Here is a 21580-nt window from a genome sequence, read left to right as displayed (position 1 = left end):
GTTCTCGTGGACGTGACGGACCCAGGCCCGGAACCAGGGTGAATAAACGGCATACTGTTTGCCTGCCCCGCTGGTCAAATTTCCGGGAGGGACGACGCACGTATCATGCAGTACCTCGTACGAGAGGCCCTTGTCGGCAAACATGCGGACCATCTTCCCCTCCCGGCGAAGCTCGTCCACCTCGTACTCCATATTGGCAAACAAGTGACTGGCCTCCCATTGATCCATGAGCTCAGCGATCCGTACGGGAATCCTTTTGCGCTTCTCAACGGTCTCGACATAGAGCGGGATGTCAAGCTTGGCGAGGTCCTCCCTCAGAACATGCAGGGTCCTGAGCATGAAGTCGACACGGATGGGGGCCGTTAGATGAGCCTCATAGTCCTGGGGGCTGACAATGAACATGGCGATCAGTGGAACCCCTGCCTCTTTGGCCTTCTCGCTCGCTAGGGACAGCGATCGGTTGTCTGTTGTCCGGAGATCCATCTTGAACCAATGTACCACGGCGTTCTTTGTCTTGACTGCCTTTCGCGTTTTGGAAGTCTGCTCCAGAGCGGATGTGAGCTCCTCGATTGGTCGAGGAAGCTCGTTCTCGTTATAGGCGCGTGCTCGGTCGTTGCTCATCTCGTGTGGGTAGAATTTGCGGAGGACAATTCCATGCTTCTCGGCGTCCTCGTGGAAAGGGTGCGGCTTGCGCAAGGGATCCCCTCCGTTTTGCTCGGTCTTGATCCTCTTTCTTCCAGAGTCACTGGACTCTGCAGCGGGTGCCGCCTTGCGCTTCTGCTTTGGTGGCATCGTGGTGAAGTAGCGAGGATGAGAGGACTCTGTTAGGAGGTTGATCAGGCTCGGCTGGCGATGATTGTAGAATGGACGACAGGTGTAGAGCTGAGAAGAGCGCGAGGCGAGACGCGAGGTGAAGCGCGAGGAGGAGGCGATGGGAGCAGTGGGAGCAGAAGCGGCACGAGTATAAGAAGTAGCTAAGGACGGAAGCGCGTGGCTGGGACGCAAGACGCGACACGGAAGCATAAGGTGAGAGGAACGGTGATGTTCCAAGCCAACAGATTGACCTTGAATCGGTTATTTGATTATTTCATAATGCGAACTTTCATCTTTGCCCTCCCATCAAGCTCTCTAGCTCTTGGCATGGGGAATCGATGGGATCCAGCTGGAGACAGGTCCTCGATCGGCCGATGTCTTGTGCGTCATCATGTTCCTGAAATCGGGAGATCTGGACGTGCATCAGCTCTAGCGTGCCGTCCCAGGGCCCTGGTTTAGCGGCGGCCCCGCCTGATTGAGTCCATAGCGGGGCGGAGAAAGCATGGAAGGCAATCTGATTGGCCTCCTCGGATCCGTCCGTGCGGCGAGAGGTAAGGACGAGAACCAACGCTCGGTGAGAAGGGCCAATCTCGGTAGGTCTCGGTGTACCCTGGGCTAGGTACACCGGCAATGCCGGAGATCAGCCGGACCCTCGCAGCAGATCCACGTCACATGGCGATAAGAGCTGCCCCGTTGGAAGGCAGTCGCCGATAAGCCTCTTTCCCCGTCGTCGCAAGGCAACTGGCGACGAGCGACGACTAGATCGCCACAACTTACAACCTTCACGACCAAGACAGCATTTTACCTGACACCAGAACCGTTGTCGCCGATCCCCCAATTTTCTCAACGATAGCAAACATGGACCCGGGCCGTAGAGCCATGCTCTCTGGGCGCAGATCACCCAGCCGCAGAGATCGCGAAAGAGACAGAGACATAGCCTCTCCACGACGCGACCCGAACAACCGCATCACCAAACCCTCGAACCCTCCCCCTTCTTCGAGGCCACGTCAGAACAACAACTCGAGCTACATGACGCAGGATGAGCAGTCTAGACAGTTTGTTGCCGACGAGGACAAGTTCGTTCTGAAACAGGCCAAGAAGAAGGCTGATATTCGAGTTCGGGAAGGCCGAGCCAAGCCTATTGATCTGCTGGCCTTCAATCTGCGCTTCATCGACGACGACCGGGACGTCTTCGACGACGACGATGCTGATCTACACCTCAATGTGGCTTCTCCAGAGGAGGTCCTGCAGGGGCTCGACGAATCACAGCTTCGAGACCTGGATTCTGACATCACGTCCTACCACACCCTCGAGCAGAACGACCGCAACCGCGAGTACTGGACATCGCTGCAAACTATCTGTGCCGACAGGCGGCAGAAGCTGAAACCACAAGGTCCAGACGCTCGGGTCGTCAGCACAGTATCCGAAGACGTCGACAAGATCCTGCGCCCCAAGACGTACGAGCAGCTCGAGGCACTCGAATCACAGATCAAGGCAAAGCTCCGCTCCAACGACGATATCGATGTCGACTACTGGGAGCAGCTCCTGCGCAGTCTGTTGGTGTGGAAGGCTAAGGCCAAGCTGAGAAAGGTGTCCGAAGCAATCAACGACAGCAAAGCCGCATTGCTCAAGCTGCAGGATCCGGAAAAGGCAAAGGCACTAGGACAACACCAGGCCAACCATGCCAATTCTATTTCGGGCCCTGCAGCAGTCAGGAACTTGTCATCTGAACCAAGCAGGACGGAAACAAAGGCGGTACCTGTTTCAAGTGCGCCCCCAGGAACAGCTCGATTTGCACAGATGGGCAACGAAGACTTCTCCCAAGCCACCAAAGCACTATACGACCGTGAGGTCGCGCGTGGTATTGGCGAAGACGAGGAGATATTCACGGCAGAAGAGACCGTTGCAAGTGGTTCGAAACCTCAATGGGCTGATAAGCATCGGCCACGAAAGCCGAAATACTTCAACCGCGTTCAGATGGGCTACGAATGGAACAAGTACAACCAGACACATTACGATCACGACAACCCTCCGCCCAAGGTTGTCCAGGGCTACAAGTTCAATATCTTCTATCCCGAACTCATCGACAAAACCAAGGCGCCCACTTTCAAAATCATTCGAGAACACGGTAGAAAAAGGGGAGAGTCTTTTGCCGCAGCAGGGGAGGAAGATACGTGCCTCATCCGTTTCATCGCAGGTCCCCCATACGAAGACATTGCGTTTAGAATCGTGGACCGCGAGTGGGATTACAGTGCAAAGAAGGATCGGGGCTTCAGAAGTTCCTTCGATAAGGTATGTTTTGTGGCGTTTTCTACACCGTCTTCACGTGGCCCTTTCTTTGCGTCTTGGTCTTGCTTCTCTCTCCCTTCTCATAGTGCTCGTGGCGGAGTCGACGCGGTGCATATGCACGGAGAGCACAAGAATCACTCTAGGGGGGGCTGCAAAGAGGAACGCCCGCACAACTGTGCCCCTTACCCTTCTCTCCTCTCCTCGTTTCCCCAATTTGCCGTCATGTCGAAGGAACCGACCCTCCATGAGACCGTTCTCCAATACCGAGACAGGCGGTCCACGACGGGGATGAGAGAAAACACCCTTCGCTTTCCGCCAGACCGCCGACTCCGCCATCCCCCCCGCCCAACCGCCTACACGCGCGCCTCTGGACAAATTCTCCTGTTTTTCTGTCACATCACTGTCACCAACCACCCTTGTCATGGCGTTGAGCTAATCTTATACTCCCTGCAGGGTATCCTGCAACTGCACTTTCAATTCAAAAAGGTAAGGAACAAGTCCACTCCCACGTTTGACTCTCTCTGATTGCAACCATACTGACATGATGCCCCCCTTCCGCAGATCTACTACCGGAAGTAATTGTCCCCAGAATCGGGCTGGGGTTGGAAAGGAGGCTCGCTCGTATTGTCACGATGCATCTACGATGTCACGATGTGACAGAATCAACCGGCTGGGCGGATACATCGTGACAACGTTTGGGGTTGGGAGGTTGTTTTGTTTTTGGCCGGGCCAGAAGCCAGGACAGATCTGTATCTGCTCTCCATCTCCAGATCCCATCCGCCTCGTCTTCTTCTCCCGCTCGCTCGTTCGCCGCTCTCACTTTCGCTGGTACCACGTACATTCCTCTCCTCCTTTCCCGTCCTCTACCGTTCGGATTCTACACCCGTCGACGACCGTAACAGACCGCAGCTGGCCGCGGGCCGACCTCCTGGGAAGACAAGAGGATGACGCACAATCACACAGGCGACCATAGCTCTCGTCTGCAACTAATCAATCACCTCCTTTCCATCTTCTCGTGCAACCGTTGGAAGTTGGTACCAGGGCACCAAGGCATCAGGGCACCGGACGGGGCGCCAGGGCAACCCTTTTCGGACTCTGGCTGTACCTTTTCTTGGAGTAGCTGCCTGGCCCCCACGGCGCTCAATGCTGCCGGCCCCGGACAACTGACATGTTTTTAAGCAGACTTGTATGAAGCTATCCTGACCAGAGTCGGAGTACAATGGCTGCAGTTACTTGCTGATCTCCACGCCACCGCAGACGAATCCACCCACCACCCTGCCACGCCTGCCCTCTCATCTCTGGGCTGGCGATCCAACTCCTTCACCGACTTGGCCGTTGGGCGTCGTCGGTGGAATATAGCGTACTATGACGACTGCAGAATCCCCTGGGTACTACTTAGCTGGAACGATCGGTCTTCCCCGTGATGCACAGATGTAAAGGCAAAGAAACTCGAAACACCACACTTGAGCAAGCGGCCACATTTCGGCATAGGCAGCATTGCATCTCCACCTTGACTACATGATTTCCCTGTTCTTAATCCGTGTCGACATCGTTGAGCCTCTGGGAGCACCACGAACTTTCTAGAATTCGAAAATGATCTACGTGCCCGCGGGCTGGCATCAACAGGTCGATCTTCCGCCTGCCTTGCAACTCCTTTAGACTGGTACAAGCTAGGACTCTGAGGCAGCGCTCGTGGAGACAGCAGCGGGTGATTGGTCTTCTCGCCAAAGTCAATGCACGCGTCCGGTGTACCTGCTGCTGGTCTCCGAGGAGCTGTTGTTCTGCCCCAGATGCCTTCTCTCAGCTCGATGATTGACTGGTTGGTTGGTTGGTCAAGCTGGCTGGCGGGCCTCACTCCAACAATGAGAATGACAGGCGTACATCTGTACATCTCACGTTGAGCTGTACCTGGTACAATCGCCCCGCCACGACCTGCTACCCATATCGGCCTGGCTGTGGATGTGTGCAACAATCTTTCATTCTCTCTCTTCTCCTCTCTCGCGATCTCGCTTGGTGTCGAGGTAGCCTCAGGCTTAGAGCGTGTACCATGCTGGTATCCTGCCGTTGACCTTCCACACTCCCCCTCTCCACCCGCGTCCCGTATGGGGCGATGGACTAGGCCGTCATGGCCGCCATGGTCGTCCCGTATGGTCACTAGGGCAGAGTTCCGCTCCTGCCATCAAACCGTGGTTGCACGCAGACGACCTGGATCATGGGTCGACGGCTCTTGACGAATGGGAACCAGATCGGTGGCGTTGTGAGTTCCAACGGTTTTTGCTTTACCTTCGGGTAAGAGACTACCTGGAGACGAGGGAGGGGAGAGAAAGGTAATCCCAAAAAAGAAACGCCCTTGGAGGCTCTCCATGCCGCCCAGTCCAACCCCAGGCGTCCTCGACTCCTCACACCTTTTCTTTGGCAACAGGGCATCCGTCAGTTCAGATTTACTAACCTGAACCCTTCATGAGGACGCAGAAGCGTATGCCATCTCCAACATTCCTTCAATCAGCATTTCAGAATAGAAATTCCATGATCCCAGTCGACTCTTGCACTTGCCCCAGACGGAGCTGATGGCAGAAGCCACATCCAAGCCTCCATCTGTTTCCGTTTGCGTCCGGTCTTGGAGAATAGAGGCTGCAACGGATCTGTGCATGCAGCAGAGAGGTTGCCGCAGGCGTGGATGGGGACCTCCATCTAGTTGACACACAGATGGGCAAAGACAGACACGGACACGCAGGCGGCAGAGAGAGTAAAGGGGATTGGAGGGCGCGCAGACCAGCAATCGCGCATACAGAAGAACATCAGACAGACGCATATACGCACACAAGCATATACACAACAAGCAGACAGACACACATACACACATACACGCAGACACACACGCACACGCACACATGGCGCCGCCGCGGCTGCGGGAAGACAATGCTAAAACAGGGCCAAGCACTGAGCTGGCACACGTTGCCCTCTCTCTCATTCTCACTCACTTTCACTCTCTCCCCCGATATCCACATGGCCATGTTACGCTGACACCCCCCTGCATCCCATGTCAGTTTTTATAGACAGTCCACACGCCCCTCCATCTTGCAACTACCCTGGTCCTGCGCCTCTTTGGTCCATCCCAGATCTGTACGTACCTATCTCTTGTACACAAGAAGACCAAATTGGGCGACATACGTCTTCTGTTCCTTGCACGACCTTCACAACGCTCTACTACCGACGTGGGAACATCTGGAAGATAGGACGGTCCTCTCTCTTGTTAAATCACAACGGGGTCAACCCCTTGCTGGAGGCACTTTCAACAGTCATCAGTGCTTTTCTGTTCTTGAACCAATATCGTTGAAGTCGCCTCATTAATAACCTCTCGTGTCTCCTCTCTCTTTCTCGAGACGCCTTCTTGAGACGGTCTTTTTTCGATATCAAGCTCAACATCATTAACCTGTTGTCTCACCTCGATCATTGTTAAACCTCGACTCGTCTCCCCATCCTCCCTTCATCCTTACAACAACAACATCGTCAAGTGGTGTCTGTGACATCTTGACCTCTCCCCCGTTTTGAAATCTCTTCCCGCGCAAACTTCTCCCCAACTTGTTTCAGGCAGCGTTACCTGATTCCCCTCTTCCTCTTCTGCACCTCCTCAGTCACACTGTTCCCGCATCATGACGGCAAAGAACTCGCCTCAACACACCATGCGCGCTTCCCTGAACCATCAACAACAGAGCAACACCACACAGTCTCCAACCACCTTGGCCGTCAGGACGGACATGGTGGAAACATACAACACCATGGCCCCCGAACAGCCACAACAACATCAACAACGATCTTTCACCGTCCAAGATCCTCAAGCATACTATTCACAGCTCTCCGCCGTCAGTCAACATCAATATCAGTCGCCAGTCATGAATCAGACTACCTGGTCCTCACCGCAGTCCATGTCTACAGATGAATTTGACAACAACTACTCATACCGCGGCCAGGCCGTCCAGTCGGCATACAACCCGGCCTCCCTCTCGCCGCGAAGCTGGTCATCAACCCAGACTCCCCCACCGGTTCAAGCCTCTCAGTACGAGTTGCCTATCCGTTCACAGGAACCGCCCTTTGGGCTCGCCAACGACCACTTGACAATGTCCCCAGAGACTCTGCGCGGAACAGACCTGAACGTCTCCCTTCACTACGGTAACGGCGGCTACCCCCACGGCTTTGAACAGCGCCACTACGAGCCCGAGCCCTTGCAGCGCACTCTGGAGAGCGACAGACTCTACGCATCTTCGCCCGGTACCGACGCTCCTGGATCACCATACGGCGGCTCTCCGATCTCATTTCACGTTAGCGACTTGCCTGATGTCATCCCCGATCTTGGTGGCCAGAGCCCTCCTCCCAAGGCCAACCCCCAGCCAGATGCTGCCAACAACAACGGAGAAGGCCCGCCTTACGCGAAACTCATACACAGAGCCCTCAAGAACGCCCCAGACCACTCCATGACTCTGCAAGAGCTCTACAAGTGGTTTAGGGACAACACCAACAAACCTCAGAGAACCGAGAAGAACGGGTGGCAGAACAGCATCCGCCACAACCTCAGCATGAACGACGTAAGTATCTTGCCTGTTTGCTCGCCCCACGTCAGTCCAGTAGGATCGTCATCCTGCCATGGAAGGCCCTATGCAGGTTATGCTTGGTTTTCACCCCCTGGCTAGAGAAGCACTTGCATCTTGCATAATCCTGACCGACGAGCTTTCCTTTGTCCCCAACTTGAGTGTAATGATCCTGTTCGCTAACATGACAACCCTTATCCAGGCGTTCCAGAGAAGAGAGAAGGAGATCTACACGCAACCAGACGGTCACACGTCTAATGAGAAGCGCGTGTCTGAGTGGTATCTCAACCCCAAGTACCTTGATGACATCCTGCCTACGACGCACTTCCGCGATGGCAACCGCGGCGGCACCTCGCGCAGCTTACTCGGCCGCCGTGCCTGCAACGCCGCCGCCGCCAACGCCAACGCGCTCAGCGGCGGTCCGATGGGCATGGGCAGACGCAATAGCCCTCCCCGCTCTTCCACCATCACGCACTACCCGAACCCCGACTACCCCAACCGCTCTATGCCCGGCCGTGCCATGTCTGGACGCCGAGGAGGCCGCGCCACGACAAACTCCCGCAACGCAAGGCGCCAGCGGTCCCAGACCGGGTCCATGAGCCCCGTCATGGCTTCGCAGCATCACCACCACCATCAGCAGCAGCTGCATGTGCATTTCCCAATGCACGAGGAGATGATGAGACGGAGCCAGGCGGTCAACGGGCAGTGCTTTCAGCAGCAGCAGCGCGAGGTGCAAGCCTGCGGCGGCGGCCCACTAAATCTCAGTCCCATTTCTCCCACCAGGACCGTTATCGTTGGCAGCACGCCCGGCGGCGGCAACGTCACAACTCCCACCAGCGCCCCAGGATCTTTCATGGCCGCGGCCCAGCCCTACCAGTTCCAGGCCTATACCATGGCTGATGTCTCTGGGGTGTACAGCACTTCCACAGCCACTGACGGTGCCATCTACGGCTGGGGATCCAACGCCCAGTTGTGAGCACTGTTGGCATATCATATCTCATGATTTGGTAACGGTTTGGTGTGGCTCTTTGCGATGTGTGCTTCGTCTCTGGGGTGGTCTGTAACTCTTTTCTTCCCTCTATCTATTTTCTTTCTTTCTTACAAAGACGTTTACCGGGGGTAACGATTGTTTCCCCCCTCGCTTTACCAGAAGCGTAGAGCGAGTTGGGTGGTCATGGGTGGGTGGCTTTCTTTCCCGCTTTCCCGCCTTTTAGGGCGATGATGTATTATTTTACGGCGGGTTGGACGGTCGCGGGAAGTCAAAAAGTCTCCGCCTCTCAATGTCATGGGTCAGAAGAGGCAACAAAAAACCAGATGCGAAGATCAGTTCCCGAGAGGAATAGAACTCCCAGTTATTTCTTTATCCACTTCATCGCCTCTTCCGTTTGCTCTTTCTCTCTCGATTTGGCCTGCTTACGCCTATCTCTCTCCATCGACTACTTTCGCCTTTTCTGTTGGAACGGGAATCAACGACGTCTTGCGGCGGATTATTCCGTCTAGTTGGATGGGCATATCACAAGAGCGGTACGGCTATCTTAGCTGGCTGATCTCGGGGCCCCCGGTCCCGGTTGCTACTCTCGTCTCCCCACCCCTGTTCTCTCCTACGTCTTCTCTTCCCGCCAAGATCTGGCTCTCTGGGGACAGGTTCGGATGAGGGTCGACGATGCATATCGGGGGCAGAGAAAAGGGCCAAGCCAGGGGACGGGGATCTGTGGTCTGCAATCCGCTCGACGATGAAATGGGGGGCCAGGACAAGGGTGTTCGAGGGCGGTGGGGAACAATTCACGGAGAGAGATTTCCCTCCCGATGCTGTCTCTCGCTCTCTCTGTCTCTCTCCCCCCAACACCTACCACACCTACTTGGCACACGCAGACACACAGGCACAAGCAATCCCCCTCCTCTCCCCTCCCACACCGAATTTTCATACACCCACGCGGGGCGTCTCTTCCTCGGACTCGAAGGGTACAGTGTCCGTCTTTGACACCTGCAGGGTTCCAGACTCGTTGGTGCTCTTCACTACCACCATCCTTTCTTGTTTCACTCTCATTGTCTTTTCGGTGTCCTGCCTGCTGAGTGTGTGTGCGTGTGTTAGTGGTCACTGGTGGTGCTACGGCGGCACGGAGCGTCTTGCGTGTTGTAGGCTAGCTTCCTCCTTTGTTGGAAGCAGGAGCCGCGAACCCAAGTGAGGGAGAAAAAAGCAATTCTGAACATACGGTCAGGATCAGGGTGCGAGAGGGGACGGAAGAGGAGAGAGAGTAGAACGCGAGAAAGAGAGAGAGGGGAGGGAAGAGAAGAGAGTGGCGAATGTCTGCCTCCCCAACTCCCGCTTGTCTCTTTTCTTTTTTCCTCTCTTTCAACTCTTCCGGTTTCCCCATTCGCTTTTTTATTACGGCACAGGATAGGACAGGTTGGAACACAATACAGGCACGATATGAGGGCATACGGAACTGGGAACAATGAGGATTTCCGGAAACGACCAAGTTTTCCATGTTTTTTTTCTTGCATTATTTTGTTCGCGTTCTTTTTTTCTTGTCATTTTCTGCTACATTCATGACCGAGGCGGCATCGATGCAAAAAGAATAACACATCTCACGACAACGAAACCGCATCAAATTCATCCATTATCATTACCCTGGGCCAGGCAATTCGTCTACGAAAAACATCAACATCCACCAACAAGTCAACATCATCATTATGATCATAGAGCGCGTGCAGCCGCCGCTGCAGAATACCCCATGTTTCTCCAATACCTAGTTCCTTTTTCAAGTTGTTCACTTTTGCGGTTCGGAACTAGTTTGCTTTGCTTTTGCACTCATAGTCTCTCTTCCAGTTTTGCATTTACGTCGAGTTAGGGTTTCACAAGCCAATAGCTTGATGAGTCAGTACGAATTTATTTTTTTGAAGGTGGGCAGTGTCCTGATTTCTAGAAGGGACAAGAGAATTAATGTAGTTTTTGGCTTTATGATTTGAATTATGAGTAGCATGATGATCTCGAAACAAAAGTGCAAATAACCCATCTTCTTCCCTAGAATGGTGATGAAACCCTTGATGACGACGAGTGGTGATGATGCATGCATGCGCTCGCTCATATGAGCTAGGAGGATCCTCTCTGCGTGAGCTTTCCAGTCCGTCGGGCATATCGCTACTGCATCTAAACCACGCGTCAAGCGAAAAGTCTCTTCCTCCTCTCTCTCCCCAGCTACTCATGTACATACCTACATACCTTTACCTCCATCTTCCCCATTCCCCTCTTTTCGTGCCATCTCATCTCAATTGGGGATGTTTAATTTACCAGTTTATCGGAAAGGAAAAAGGAAAAATACCCACCAGAGGAGCTTGAAGCCTTAGGAGGAGCCACGAGAACAGAATAGAATAGACTCGCAGAGAGCAAAGCCGTCGAGGGCCAGTACAGGCGGCCGCTCACAATTCACACCCACACACACACACACACACACCCCCCCCCCCCCCCCTACGCTCCGATACCCCGGTCACCTCACCACCGAAAGTGGAGCTGTGGGCAGCGAACAAGGGTGGGGAGGGTGATTTCCGAGAAAATCTGCCCGCGTGGGACCCCGTTTGGGGGTGGTGCGTGGATAGAGATAGACTTTCGGGGAGCAGGACGTGTAGCGGACGGACGATCGATCAAGCGAACCTTTGCTTGTTCCTTGCTTCCGTCAACTTGTGCCTTTTTCCCTTGAGAGAACGCACGGACGATGGGTTGATCGTACGGTAGAAAGACAGCCAAGGGGGGGAGGCGTGGAAGAGGGTAGGTCGTGGGTGACCGGCCCCGTCACTGGTTGACTTGTCATTCGCAGATGGCGGCTGGAGGCGCCGCAGTAGGAGGAGTTAGAAGAAGGTCGGACCAGGGTAGGGTGAAGGGGAGATAGTTGTTCGTCGAGGACAGGAACAAAGAGAATGTGTCCGCAGAGAGCGTACAGAAGACTGAGAACGTACAGAGTTCTACGGAAGCGCGTGTCATCTCCCGTCTCTGTAACTGAGTAGGCCATCTGTGGGGGCGTGAGAGGTATCCTTTGGTACAGAAGGTACAGTACTGCGTACGTGTAAAGGAAACCAGGGGAGGAGGGGGACTGCGGGTGAGGGCGTGGGCATGGTGGCCTGCACAGGGCCAGAGGAAGATCTTTCAAGGGGACAATATGTAGCAAGGTCTATGAATGCCCATAATCGACTTCAGACTACCAGACGCAGTCGCCCATTGTGGAGTGAAAATGGCGATGGTGGTGCCAGATGTGGTGGAAGGCCAACCTGCTAATCGACACCAAAGTAATCTTGAGTGGGCGGCCGGGTGGAGTTCCAATCTTGAAGGTCGGACGATGAACCCTCCCGCCAGTCATGGCGTTCGGTCTAGACCCGGATTCTTCGCGGCTTCGCGGAAGCCTCAATGGCGCTGAGGGTATTCGGACCGCCAGACGGGGCGCAGGTAAGGTGAGGTTTGCTGAGCCTGGTAAGTCAAGGAAAGCGTACCCAGCTGCGGGCCCATCAGACCTAGCCGTTGAGTCAATGAGACGACGGGATCGTCACAAAGTTTCTGTTTCCTCTTCATGTCTCGCTCCAGGTAACTCGTCAGCCTACACCCTCGGATCCCTGACCTTGATTGGGTGACTATATTCACGCAGGTGGGAAGACGTCCTCACTCCTTAGTCACAGGATTGGAGATGACGAGGTGCCATGGAACGAGCGCACCGGGGGCGTGGACGGTTTGCTACGAAGAACACAGCGGGTTTCCTTGGACCGTCGTGGGAACGTGGAGAAGAGCAAGCCACCGAGTGTGATCGTCAGGATGGAGCTTGATGTGCCTGCCGCATGGCCGCGCTCCATAGCCATGCGCAGCCATGCGGCCGTGGCGTTGTATATCTCCCAATCTACTTCCCTCGCCCTGTGAGGATCAAAAGCCTCGCAGGACGTAGCCCTCATCGCTTCAGGGCTAGGCGGCCAGGCAGTGATTAGAGTAAGCGATGGAACATGATAGGTCCTGTAGACGACGACATCGACAGTTCGCCCTGGCTTAGATCGGCCTGGAATACTGGGCGGCAAGCCTCGGCGGCGGAGGCGGCGGCGACAAGGCTATCGTCTATGTCGGCGGTGAAGGGTAGTAGAGGGTAGGGTAGTCAGCCCCTCCAAGGGTATTCTTCAGGGCCCAGTATCGAGTCAATTTGTCAAATGGCTGCCGCTTCCTTTTTCCTCGTAGTATTGTCAACCCGCCTGCCTTTTCCGCACGTCGTATCGCGGGGGTGGAGAGGTGGCCGACGAGAAGATGGCTCCACATCCCCTTTGTCGAGATGAAGACCATCGTCCCCTTCACACAGGTCCGTTGGAGAAGCAAATCCTGCAAGACGTGTTCACCTTTCTGCTTTATCTGCAGCATATCGAGGGGAGGGAGGAGATGGGTATGACAGGCGCTTGATTGTAACAGGACTAGCCGCTCTGCGATCCCGACTTCCGCGAGACCGCGTATAACCCTGCCGCGAATTTTTGCCATGCAGCAATGGCGAATAACTGGCGAACCACTTGTCCTGCCGCGCCCTGGGTGAACGTCATGCTTGTCTGCAGGACCTGTCATTGACGGGTGATAAGAGGGTTGTGACTCTCGTCCTTTTCTCTCTGTCATTGGTTACCGAACCCTCGGGTTGAGACTAGGCACTGATGAGCGCCTTGGTCCTGGTACATGATCTTCTCCCAACCCGGACTTCTGCTCGTTAATCCCGGACTTATGCTCGTTCTGGGTGGACTCGAGGTGGCAGGTGTGGATATGCCAAGGTCCCGGGATGAACAGGAACCACACTAACATAGCTAGCTAGCCCATGGACCATGGCGTAGAGACGAGGTTGCGTGGTCCCACTGCTTTCTCTTGGTAGATACGGTTTGCTCACACCCTGCTCAAGCGCCCTCTTCGTGCCTCTTTTTCCCAAAGGCTAGGATGCGGATTTGTATTGATCTCGCAGCATCATTACAGGGATCGGACTCGCAACTGGAACTGAAAGAAGCCATCGTCTTCTGCATACGTCCTCAAGGTGGGGGTGCCCTCGTCGGGAGTCGGTATGCTTTGAATGGCTTTAAGCCGGGTTTGCGCCAGACTTATCAATCAAGACACTGGTAACAACGACTGACAGAGCCCGAGGATAGCGGTGCAGCACGCAAAACAGCATAACTACAGATAGTTAGGTGCGTCGCAGTGTCGAGTTATGTCGCGAAGGCATCCCTGGCTATGACCAGATGGCCCCCATCTTTCTTCTACACGTACGGGGCCAAGAGAAGCGGCAAGCCACGAAGCTGGGCGCGAGCTATTGACTGGTTCCCCGGAAGCCATCCGGCAGGCGGGCATCTTTGCGGGACTGTCGGCTCTCGAGTGGCTGGTTTGACAATGAAAACCCGCAGTCGCACGGTTAGATGGTCAACCGTTGAGGGTATCATGGGTACTTGTCCCGCATTGCGACTGTGACGAGATACCTTGCACAGTAATACGATGTGCCGTTGTTCACGGCCAACATAAGAGTTGAGGCGCAGGACTGGCACTGTCGAGCTGTTGGGAGACTATGAGTAAGGGGGGAGGAAAGCCGGTCATCCAAGACTCCAAGGAAGCCACGCTTAAATTAGATGCCGCTGGGCGACCCAGCTGCTTTGATGTAGGTCCAATGTCTGGGGCACATCTTGTGCCACATGAGATGCAGGCAAAAGGATCGATAGACCGATAAAGCCTTGATTGACCGCCGGTAATTGTTTGTGGCGGCATGCAACAAACCCTAAGGGTTAAATAAGCGTCTAAGGTGTTGAAGAGGTTTGTTACCGACCCCAGATCGGAGTTGGTGAGAGTCCGCCAACACCGATGATGGCTTGTCTGACGCGCCTAACTCACCAAGAAGACGCACGTCGTTGAAACAGACTTGCCTTTCCTCTCTTGGGCGTTCCTCTTTCCCCATTCTTTGCGGCGGGGAGACGGGCAAACGTCCGATAGACATGGTCCACAAATCGTCCACTTTTCAACCTGGAAGTGCCAGGTACAAGTGGAATCCTTCTTATCCCCCTCTCCGACCCCTTGCATCTCTCTTTACGGAAACACCTCGCCGCCTCAGACAACTCCTCGGCTTCATCCAAGAGGCCCGCCCACCGCGAGCGCCGTTCCCTCGAATGAGACCCCTGGTCTTTCAAGACTTGGGCTTGGAGTCACCAGGGTGAAGATTGTCACTGAAAACACCCAAGTGGCAGCCGGTGTCCAACGACAACTTGCAACCCTTGCCCTCTCAAGTCCCCATGGGTCGAGTCTTAGAAATGAGATCTTGGTACGGATATCCATACCAGGTCGCTAAGCCTCCAGTCCTTGACCCTCGTGCTGACATCTTTTCAGAAAGGCTGAAGAGACAACTAGCCTAGTCCAGGGCCAGGAATGGACAGATCACGCTTGCAAGGTTGGCACCTGGGGGTTGGTTGCTTCCAACCAATCCTACCTAACCTGGCATCTTCAAAGTTGCGAGATCCCCGCGCCAACGACTTCGAATCTTCGAATAAATGATCGGGGGAGAACAAGAATATGCGAAACGACACTCGTTAGGTGGTCGGGAAACGCCAGAAGATCACAATTACGACGAAATCCCATCCAAGGGGGTGCTTCTGGATGCTGATAGGATTCGCTCATAGTCGCTCATCCCTCAACATGTGCCAATACATTCAAATAAAAGATAGTGTCGAGTGTCGACTGGCTACGCGGTTGACAGATTTGACAGCCGTCTTGCCGGGCGAGCTAGCATGCCGTTTTTTTCTCGCTAATCCTTCCTCGTCGACAGTTTAGCACCTCCAACGGTTTATCCACTGCCATTGCAAAGACGGTTGCGAGACAGGCAAGTATACCCTGGCTCTCGGGTTCGGTGGGGGGTGGATCCCGCCGGAGGAGCCACGCGTGTCTGTTCAGGACTCAAATTGTCTTCGTTGGTCCAACAATCCAAATGGAGCCTGCGGTACAGATACGGCGGCACAGATACCAATTCGCCAGATCTCTCTATGTTCAAACATGAGGGGGGGGGGGTGCTTCCACAAGTCCAGGTCTTGAGCTGGGTTATTGGACACCACCGTGGCTCGCAAGGGATTCACACTACCAGACGCCGCTCGTCACAAATTGGAGAATTCGATGCCCAAATTTTGTGATAGATCCTGGATCTCTGATTATCGAGATGGCGGTTCTGACGAGTTCCCGGCCATTTTGTCACTGTCCTTGCCAAGTACGGACGTAAGGCCATGAATGGTCTGTCACACAGGACGCGGCACTGATCGGTGATGATGAAGTTGGAGGGAGCCAGCACCCAGAGACATGTGTGCAATGTCGCCCACCGCCATTCGGTCCTCTCTCATATGACCATAGAATGCAGGGTGTGTGGTGTGAGTTTGACATCAAGTCCTTGTTACTTGGAATCCAATGCACCCTAGAAACGTCGAGATCACCGGCTTCTGGATACAGCAGATGGATCTAGTACATCGATGATTTTCGCCTCGGGAATCCTGGCAGTCGTAGCCTGTATGCTGCTACCCGGTTGACAGGCTCGAGTGCAACCCCAAAGGAACATGTATACAGCGCATCCTATGCTTCATTGCGTCGCACAGCGCCGCGGGATCGACATCACCGAAGGGAAGCCACAGTCCCCTCGGCCCATATCTATGGCTCCGGTCGAGTTTCTATGCTACTCTTTTCTGAGATTCGTGTTTGAATGCTTCATCTTCCCGTCTAATGCGCTTGCGGCGTTGATGATGCTCATCAACCGACAGCATGCAGGGCAGATGCTCAAACACCCTGCAGAAGTCCTTTGATGTCCGTCCGGACGAAGAATACTGGCTGCAGTGTAATGTTACAGTCTGCTCATCTGAGATCTGATACTCGATGGGAAAGAAACATCGTCTGGTCAAGCCTTCGATTCCCGGCAATAGTTGAGCGTACTCACGGTATGGAGTTTCTGGCGATGCTGAATGACCCCTTCGAGTCTTCACTGTTAATGATTATCTTCATAGTCTTCGCAAGGCCTTTACGCCTCGAAAACTCGATTCGAAGACGCTTCATTGAGTCTTTCGATGGCGATTCGTCGCGTCTTGCGCCCGTCATTCCGAGCCACACTCCAGTTGTTGAGGCCATCGAGGCGCTTTCTTTCCTCGAGCGAAGACCTTGCGACGGGAATCATGCGTGTGTATCGATGTGCACCAATCATCCAGCGAATTCCTCTGGATTTCCGGCGTCGCTAAGCTGCAGACCGGTGCTGGCAGGCTGAGAACGGCCGTTTGAGCTTGGTTCTAGTCGGCAAAGGCCACGTTCACCAGCCGATGGCTCCGCCTTCGGCCGTTAAGCTAGAGTGGGAGAAAAGCAAAAATCGCACACAGGTCGACGACAAGTCGTTCACTTATAACGTACGTAAAGAAAGACGCGATGAATCCTTCGGGTTGTATCCTTGGGGTGTGGCAGAAGCTGGCGTGTGGGTTCGCTAAAGCAGTCACCCACCCACGACGAAAGACGTCCCGTCATCTTACGTGCGATCTTACGTCCGAAAGAACTCAACGTGGTGTCCAGACTCCAGCGAGGTCCTGCCCGGTCGACGGGACGAGCCACCGGGGCTTTATTCCGGTGCAGCATCGGCATGATGGTGAGGCATCTGTCCTGTCGGAGCTCGAGGCGTCCCCAGGAAGTCATCAACAGAAGTGGCATAGGTCGTAATCTGCGCATGCCGGCTGTCGCTTCTGCAGAAAGGCGGAGGTAAACTGCCAAGTTTCATTGCAGAAACCTCGAAGCCTTATCGCCACCTGTTACATCCACAGGCATTTGAAAAGGAAACATGGCCCGCAATGCTGCAAGGTCGCATCACGGGCCGCTGCCTCGGGCAAATGGTCGGAACGCAGATCGTGCACCATGCCTTGCCCGGTCTCGATTCCGGGCAATGCATCAAAGCGAATGGTTTTGTTTGACTTCCTGTCGCATACAAGGTTTTTCTTCTCGTAAAATATACAATCAATACTCAATAGGATAGCCGCGGGCTTCACACTGCAGCCGACAGACGGGATAGGCGAGCGCTTCTCTGCACCCCGTTTTCTGACGAATCTTAGTTCCCGTTAATGGGCCGCGCCGTCAAGCCGCGAGAGAGATTTGCCGAGAATGGGCGCGGGTTGTCAAATGAAGAAAGCAGTGTCACACAGTGCCACGTCGAACAAGGCGGAGGACCTTCGGTTGACTTGTGTCAAGACTGTAGGATGGTACGCCGGGTGTAGATGTTTCTGGGTGCCACGTGGGGGGAGATATTTTGGGATGTAGTTCGGTATCAATTCACGTGTCTTGTACAAAGGAAGAGCCTTTTGAGTCAACTGCTGATGTGTGACTTGATGCCGTCTTGTCATCGGGAGTTGTCATAAATAGAACGGCATGGCCATGCTGAAGTGGAACGAACTCCACGAGCAATATCCATCTTCCGAAAGTTTTTGCGTAGGAAAGGCTGCAACGTTTCATCCTTCCATTGCGTCTGTTATTGAAATACGTTGCTTGCCGTCAGCTGGGTGTCGCAATGGGAAGTGAAGTCTCGACAGAGATCGTTCCTCGTCAGCCTCCAGGCTTCTAGAAACAATGTGCGGAATCCGCGGCACGGCCAGACGCATTTCTGCCGCCATACATGCTCGGCCTGTCTCGCTTGAGCTCCCGGTACCACCTTGGAGGAAGACGCAGCTGCGGACTTCTCGAGGAAGCCAGCCTCCACAGTCGTATGCAAGATTCTGCTGCTCAACATCGGGGCTCCGGAGCCGAACATCCTATGCCAGACAAGCAAGCTAACGGCATGTAGATCGTTTCGGTCCGTTATTAGGCGTCCTTGCATGGTTCTTGTGGAAATCTGGAATATTTTGCGCCATGTTATGACAGGTTGGAGAAGAGGATGAAGTGGTCCTCGGCGAGAATCCGATCCAAAAGGTGTCTCATGTGTAAGGCAATCCGCACCGGATAGATTCCGGAGTGCTTCGCCCACCTGCGCACCCGCGTCCGACGGCATGTCTATGTCTATTTCGAGAGTAGCCTTGTTGCACGGATATTTTCTTCTCCTTAGGAGGACTCTGTCAGGATATCATCCAATTCAAAAAGAGCAGAATGTATCACTTTCGATACTCACCCATCACAGTATCGGCAGGGCCAGAGAGATGTACCGCGATGAGGGGTAGCTTCGAGCGACATCCAGTTGTAAAGTTGAGACTAGGGTCGATCTAGAATTTCCGCTTCTTCCGTGCTGGTCCCGTTGTGGCCTTCTTCTGTATCTCCTTTTGTAGTTCATCCCGTTTCCGATCTGCCCGCTCCTGTGACGTCTCCCTGAGCCTCGCCGACGGCTCCACGTCCTCTTTAGACCTTCCCCTGGTTTTCGCATCTTCGGCCTTCGGCTCTGGGGTCTTTGATGAGCGCGTGCCTCTGCCTATCCGGCCCATACCAGTCTTCTTGGGTGGCTCTGGTGATTTAGAACGTTGACGCTCGCCGCCAATGCGACCCAAAGCCCCCTTCTTCGGAGACTCTGGGGTCTTTGAGTGACTGGTACTACCACCACCGATGCGCCCCAGGCCCCCTTTGATTTTACCTGCGGCAGGCTTCAGCGGGGGCGAGATCTCAACCACCGAGGCCGCACTTCCATCCTCAGACGCCGTTTCGGTATCCGAGGCCGGAGTAGCTGGCACTGGATCCTCGGGGACTGGAGATCTCGTTGCTGTTTTAGGGTGGTCTTTCATCCCTATTGTACCCAGGCGGTTAGAAATGATGGGCTCTTCAGGAGGTACAGGTACGCTGTCAGGAATGTGAGATTCATCTTCGTCCTCAGTGCTATCATCGTCGTGTGTAGAGGGTGGCGGTACGGAACGTTTTCGATTGGGCATGAGATGGGGAGGCGTCGACTGGACTTGAAAGTCATCGTCTTGATCCTCTCCCGCGATCCCCTTGTTTGCCGGCTCGCTGTGACCATGCCCCTCTCGTTCGGATTCGGGAAGCGACGTTGCCGGTTGGCTTGAACGGGATCTCGTTTTGGGTCCCACAATCGGGATGCACAACGACTCTGGCTTGGCCCACCATCCATCAAGAGGAGTCGCAGTGACCACGTCGACCTTACGACTATACTCAAGTCCATCACCGCCGAAGATACTCTCAATAACACCGAGAACGTCCTCAGGACCGTCGTCCGACTGTGCCTTCCAATCCTCGAAGGAGAAAGGAGCCAGACCCTTGACTTTTTGCTCTGCCATCTTTCTCGTGGGCTTCTGTTTTGCTGACAAGACGGCGAAAACTTTCTCGAGGCGAGTCCCAGTAGCTTCCAACTTGTCCAGAAGCTTCATGATAACCGCATCCTTCTGCTTGATGGTTTCTGCAAGAGACTCCACCTGTCGGTGGCCTACCGAGTTTGCTTGTGCGAGGGGTACGATGAGTTCTGTCGTGAGCTCAGACTGGGGACACTTTTGTAGATACACCGGCCATTCCAAAGGTTGCATGTTGTCCAGCTCGCAAGTAATACTCATGGTCAAACCCTGCTCCCCAGCTTCCTTGTTGGAGCGTGTTGATATTGACATGGATGCTTTGTCATGATCTCGGTGGCTGGGATCAAAGACGGATCGAATCTTGGACAGGAAAGCTCGCATGTTGCTGTCGCTGTCCGTCGGGTCAATACTGGTGGACTCATTGAGGCTGCGCTTGTAGATTGCGCGTCGATCCAAAGATTCAGACCAAATGTTAGCCAGGTCTGTAACAAAGATTGTGTATGATGTGGCCGTGAATGTTGTCGATACCAATAGGTTAGGCAGATCGGCTGAAGTGGGCATGGGCAGCCGTCGCCAAACGGGCGGTGTTGCCATGGCTGGGCAAGTCCTGTATACTCGACAACCAAGGACAAACTTCCGTGGTCTATCAAGAAGAAGAATACGCAGGTGGCCGTCCGAGAACTCGAAGGGGCGTTATCTCGCAGCTGGAGGGCCGTTGCATAGACGGCACGTCAAGAGCCGATTCAGACGAAGCCTTGCAGCAGGTAGTTGGGGTTCAAGCAAGGAGACTGCCGGTGCGACGTGATTGGAGAATACTTCGGCCCTATTTTTGACAGAGTCTTTGATGCAGCCCTCAATGAAGGAGCTAGATGAAAGTGGGCGAAGGATACGGCGGTTGTGCTAGTCGCGGCATCTATGAGTTGCCCCGCGTGGGCGTAGAAAGGTAGTTGGTCGATCAATCTTAGGGGCGTTTGATGCAGAATTGATGTGGTGGTCTTGCAGTGATACGTATGACAAGTAGTGGTAGCCCCGCGGAACGGAAGAGATGGCGGGGATGTTGAGGATATTGGAATTCGTCGGGTGGGAGGAAGGTATCACCAAAGGCTTGGCGAGCTGCGGTGCATCAATCAGGCAGCGATGTACTGTGAGAAGGAGTAGCTGGAAACTGTGGCTTTCGGTGGTCAAGCCACATTAACAGAGAAATATGGGGCCAGTTCACACACTCTCTGCACTGTGCAGGGGGAGGACAGGGTCATCCAATTTACAGTACCACGATGAGAACGTGCGTGAGAGTGAGCACGAAGACAGCATGAAGAAACGGGTGCCAACATTCGTACGTCTCATCTACTTCAGCCAAGTGAGGCTGTCGAGGACAGCGTGCCACAGCATTGGGCAAGTACCACGGCATTGACAGGCAAAGTCTTGAGTACATGCCCAAATACCTTTCCATAAATGCAAGTCAAATGGGGATGTGAACGTACGTATCTTACGTACCCTAGTCTCACAAAACCTCAATCTTCACCTGCAATTCAAAGCTCTTCTTTCACGCCATGTTGAGATAGGCTGCAACCGACTGAATCTGACGTGTCTCAGAAGCAACGTAGGTCCCAACTCACTCAGGATGGTCAGAGATCTGGATG

General features: G+C 54.2%; 9 protein-coding genes across 9 annotated transcripts; 5 read left to right on the top strand and 4 right to left on the bottom strand.

Moving 5' to 3' along the window:
* On the bottom strand, nt 1-792 carry BDP55DRAFT_531144 (DNA photolyase; the record flags this gene model as incomplete). The annotated part of the gene is made up of 1 exon (XM_060567845.1): nt 1-792. A coding segment is annotated over one exon (792 nt), but the record flags the coding sequence as incomplete, so codon positions are not given.
* Nucleotides 793-1550: 758 nt separating this feature from the next.
* On the top strand, nt 1551-3864 carry BDP55DRAFT_440970 (mid region of cactin-domain-containing protein). Its single transcript, XM_060567591.1, has 3 exons — nt 1551-3105; nt 3556-3588; nt 3664-3864. The coding sequence occupies exons 1-3, from the start codon at nt 1672-1674 to the stop codon at nt 3679-3681; spliced, it is 1485 nt and encodes a 494-aa protein (XP_060422100.1). The 5' UTR covers nt 1551-1671; the 3' UTR covers nt 3682-3864.
* A 509-nt stretch (nt 3865-4373) lies between these two features.
* On the bottom strand, nt 4374-5277 carry BDP55DRAFT_440972 (uncharacterized protein). The gene has a single exon (XM_060567592.1). The coding sequence runs from the start codon at nt 4991-4993 to the stop codon at nt 4466-4468; it is 528 nt and encodes a 175-aa protein (XP_060422099.1). The 5' UTR covers nt 4994-5277; the 3' UTR covers nt 4374-4465.
* A 1508-nt stretch (nt 5278-6785) lies between these two features.
* Nucleotides 6786-8664, top strand: BDP55DRAFT_567484 (uncharacterized protein; the record flags this gene model as incomplete). Its single annotated transcript, XM_060570597.1, has 2 exons — nt 6786-7685; nt 7891-8664. The coding sequence occupies 2 exons, from the start codon at nt 6786-6788 to the stop codon at nt 8662-8664; spliced, it is 1674 nt and encodes a 557-aa protein (XP_060422098.1).
* A 1345-nt stretch (nt 8665-10009) lies between these two features.
* BDP55DRAFT_440967 (uncharacterized protein) lies at nt 10010-10646 on the top strand. The gene has a single exon (XM_060567590.1). It carries the CDS (start codon nt 10145-10147, stop codon nt 10538-10540), a length of 396 nt encoding a protein of 131 aa, XP_060422097.1. The 5' UTR covers nt 10010-10144; the 3' UTR covers nt 10541-10646.
* Nucleotides 10647-10660: 14 nt separating this feature from the next.
* On the top strand, nt 10661-11120 carry BDP55DRAFT_686106 (uncharacterized protein). The gene has a single exon (XM_060576492.1). The coding sequence runs from the start codon at nt 10753-10755 to the stop codon at nt 11026-11028; it is 276 nt and encodes a 91-aa protein (XP_060422096.1). The 5' UTR covers nt 10661-10752; the 3' UTR covers nt 11029-11120.
* A 918-nt stretch (nt 11121-12038) lies between these two features.
* Nucleotides 12039-13110, top strand: BDP55DRAFT_638844 (uncharacterized protein; the record flags this gene model as incomplete). Its single annotated transcript, XM_060573167.1, has 4 exons — nt 12039-12150; nt 12323-12584; nt 12895-13012; nt 13069-13110. 4 exons carry the CDS (start codon nt 12039-12041, stop codon nt 13108-13110), a joined length of 534 nt encoding a protein of 177 aa, XP_060422095.1.
* A 3903-nt stretch (nt 13111-17013) lies between these two features.
* Nucleotides 17014-17534, bottom strand: BDP55DRAFT_440869 (uncharacterized protein). Its single transcript, XM_060567589.1, has one exon. It carries the CDS (start codon nt 17398-17400, stop codon nt 17077-17079), a length of 324 nt encoding a protein of 107 aa, XP_060422094.1. The 5' UTR covers nt 17401-17534; the 3' UTR covers nt 17014-17076.
* A 1380-nt stretch (nt 17535-18914) lies between these two features.
* On the bottom strand, nt 18915-20534 carry BDP55DRAFT_567458 (XRCC4-like factor-domain-containing protein; the record flags this gene model as incomplete). Its single annotated transcript, XM_060570595.1, has 1 exon — nt 18915-20534. One exon carries the CDS (start codon nt 20532-20534, stop codon nt 18915-18917), a length of 1620 nt encoding a protein of 539 aa, XP_060422093.1.
* Nucleotides 20535-21580: the final 1046 nt, after the last annotated feature.

This window comes from Colletotrichum godetiae (genome assembly GCF_030913485.1).
Source record: "Colletotrichum godetiae strain CBS 193.32 chromosome Unknown BDP55scaffold_96, whole genome shotgun sequence".
NCBI classification, from domain to species: domain Eukaryota; kingdom Fungi; phylum Ascomycota; class Sordariomycetes; order Glomerellales; family Glomerellaceae; genus Colletotrichum; species Colletotrichum godetiae.
Note: the sequence above shows the minus strand (reverse complement) of the source record. Positions and strands in the feature narration are given on the sequence as shown.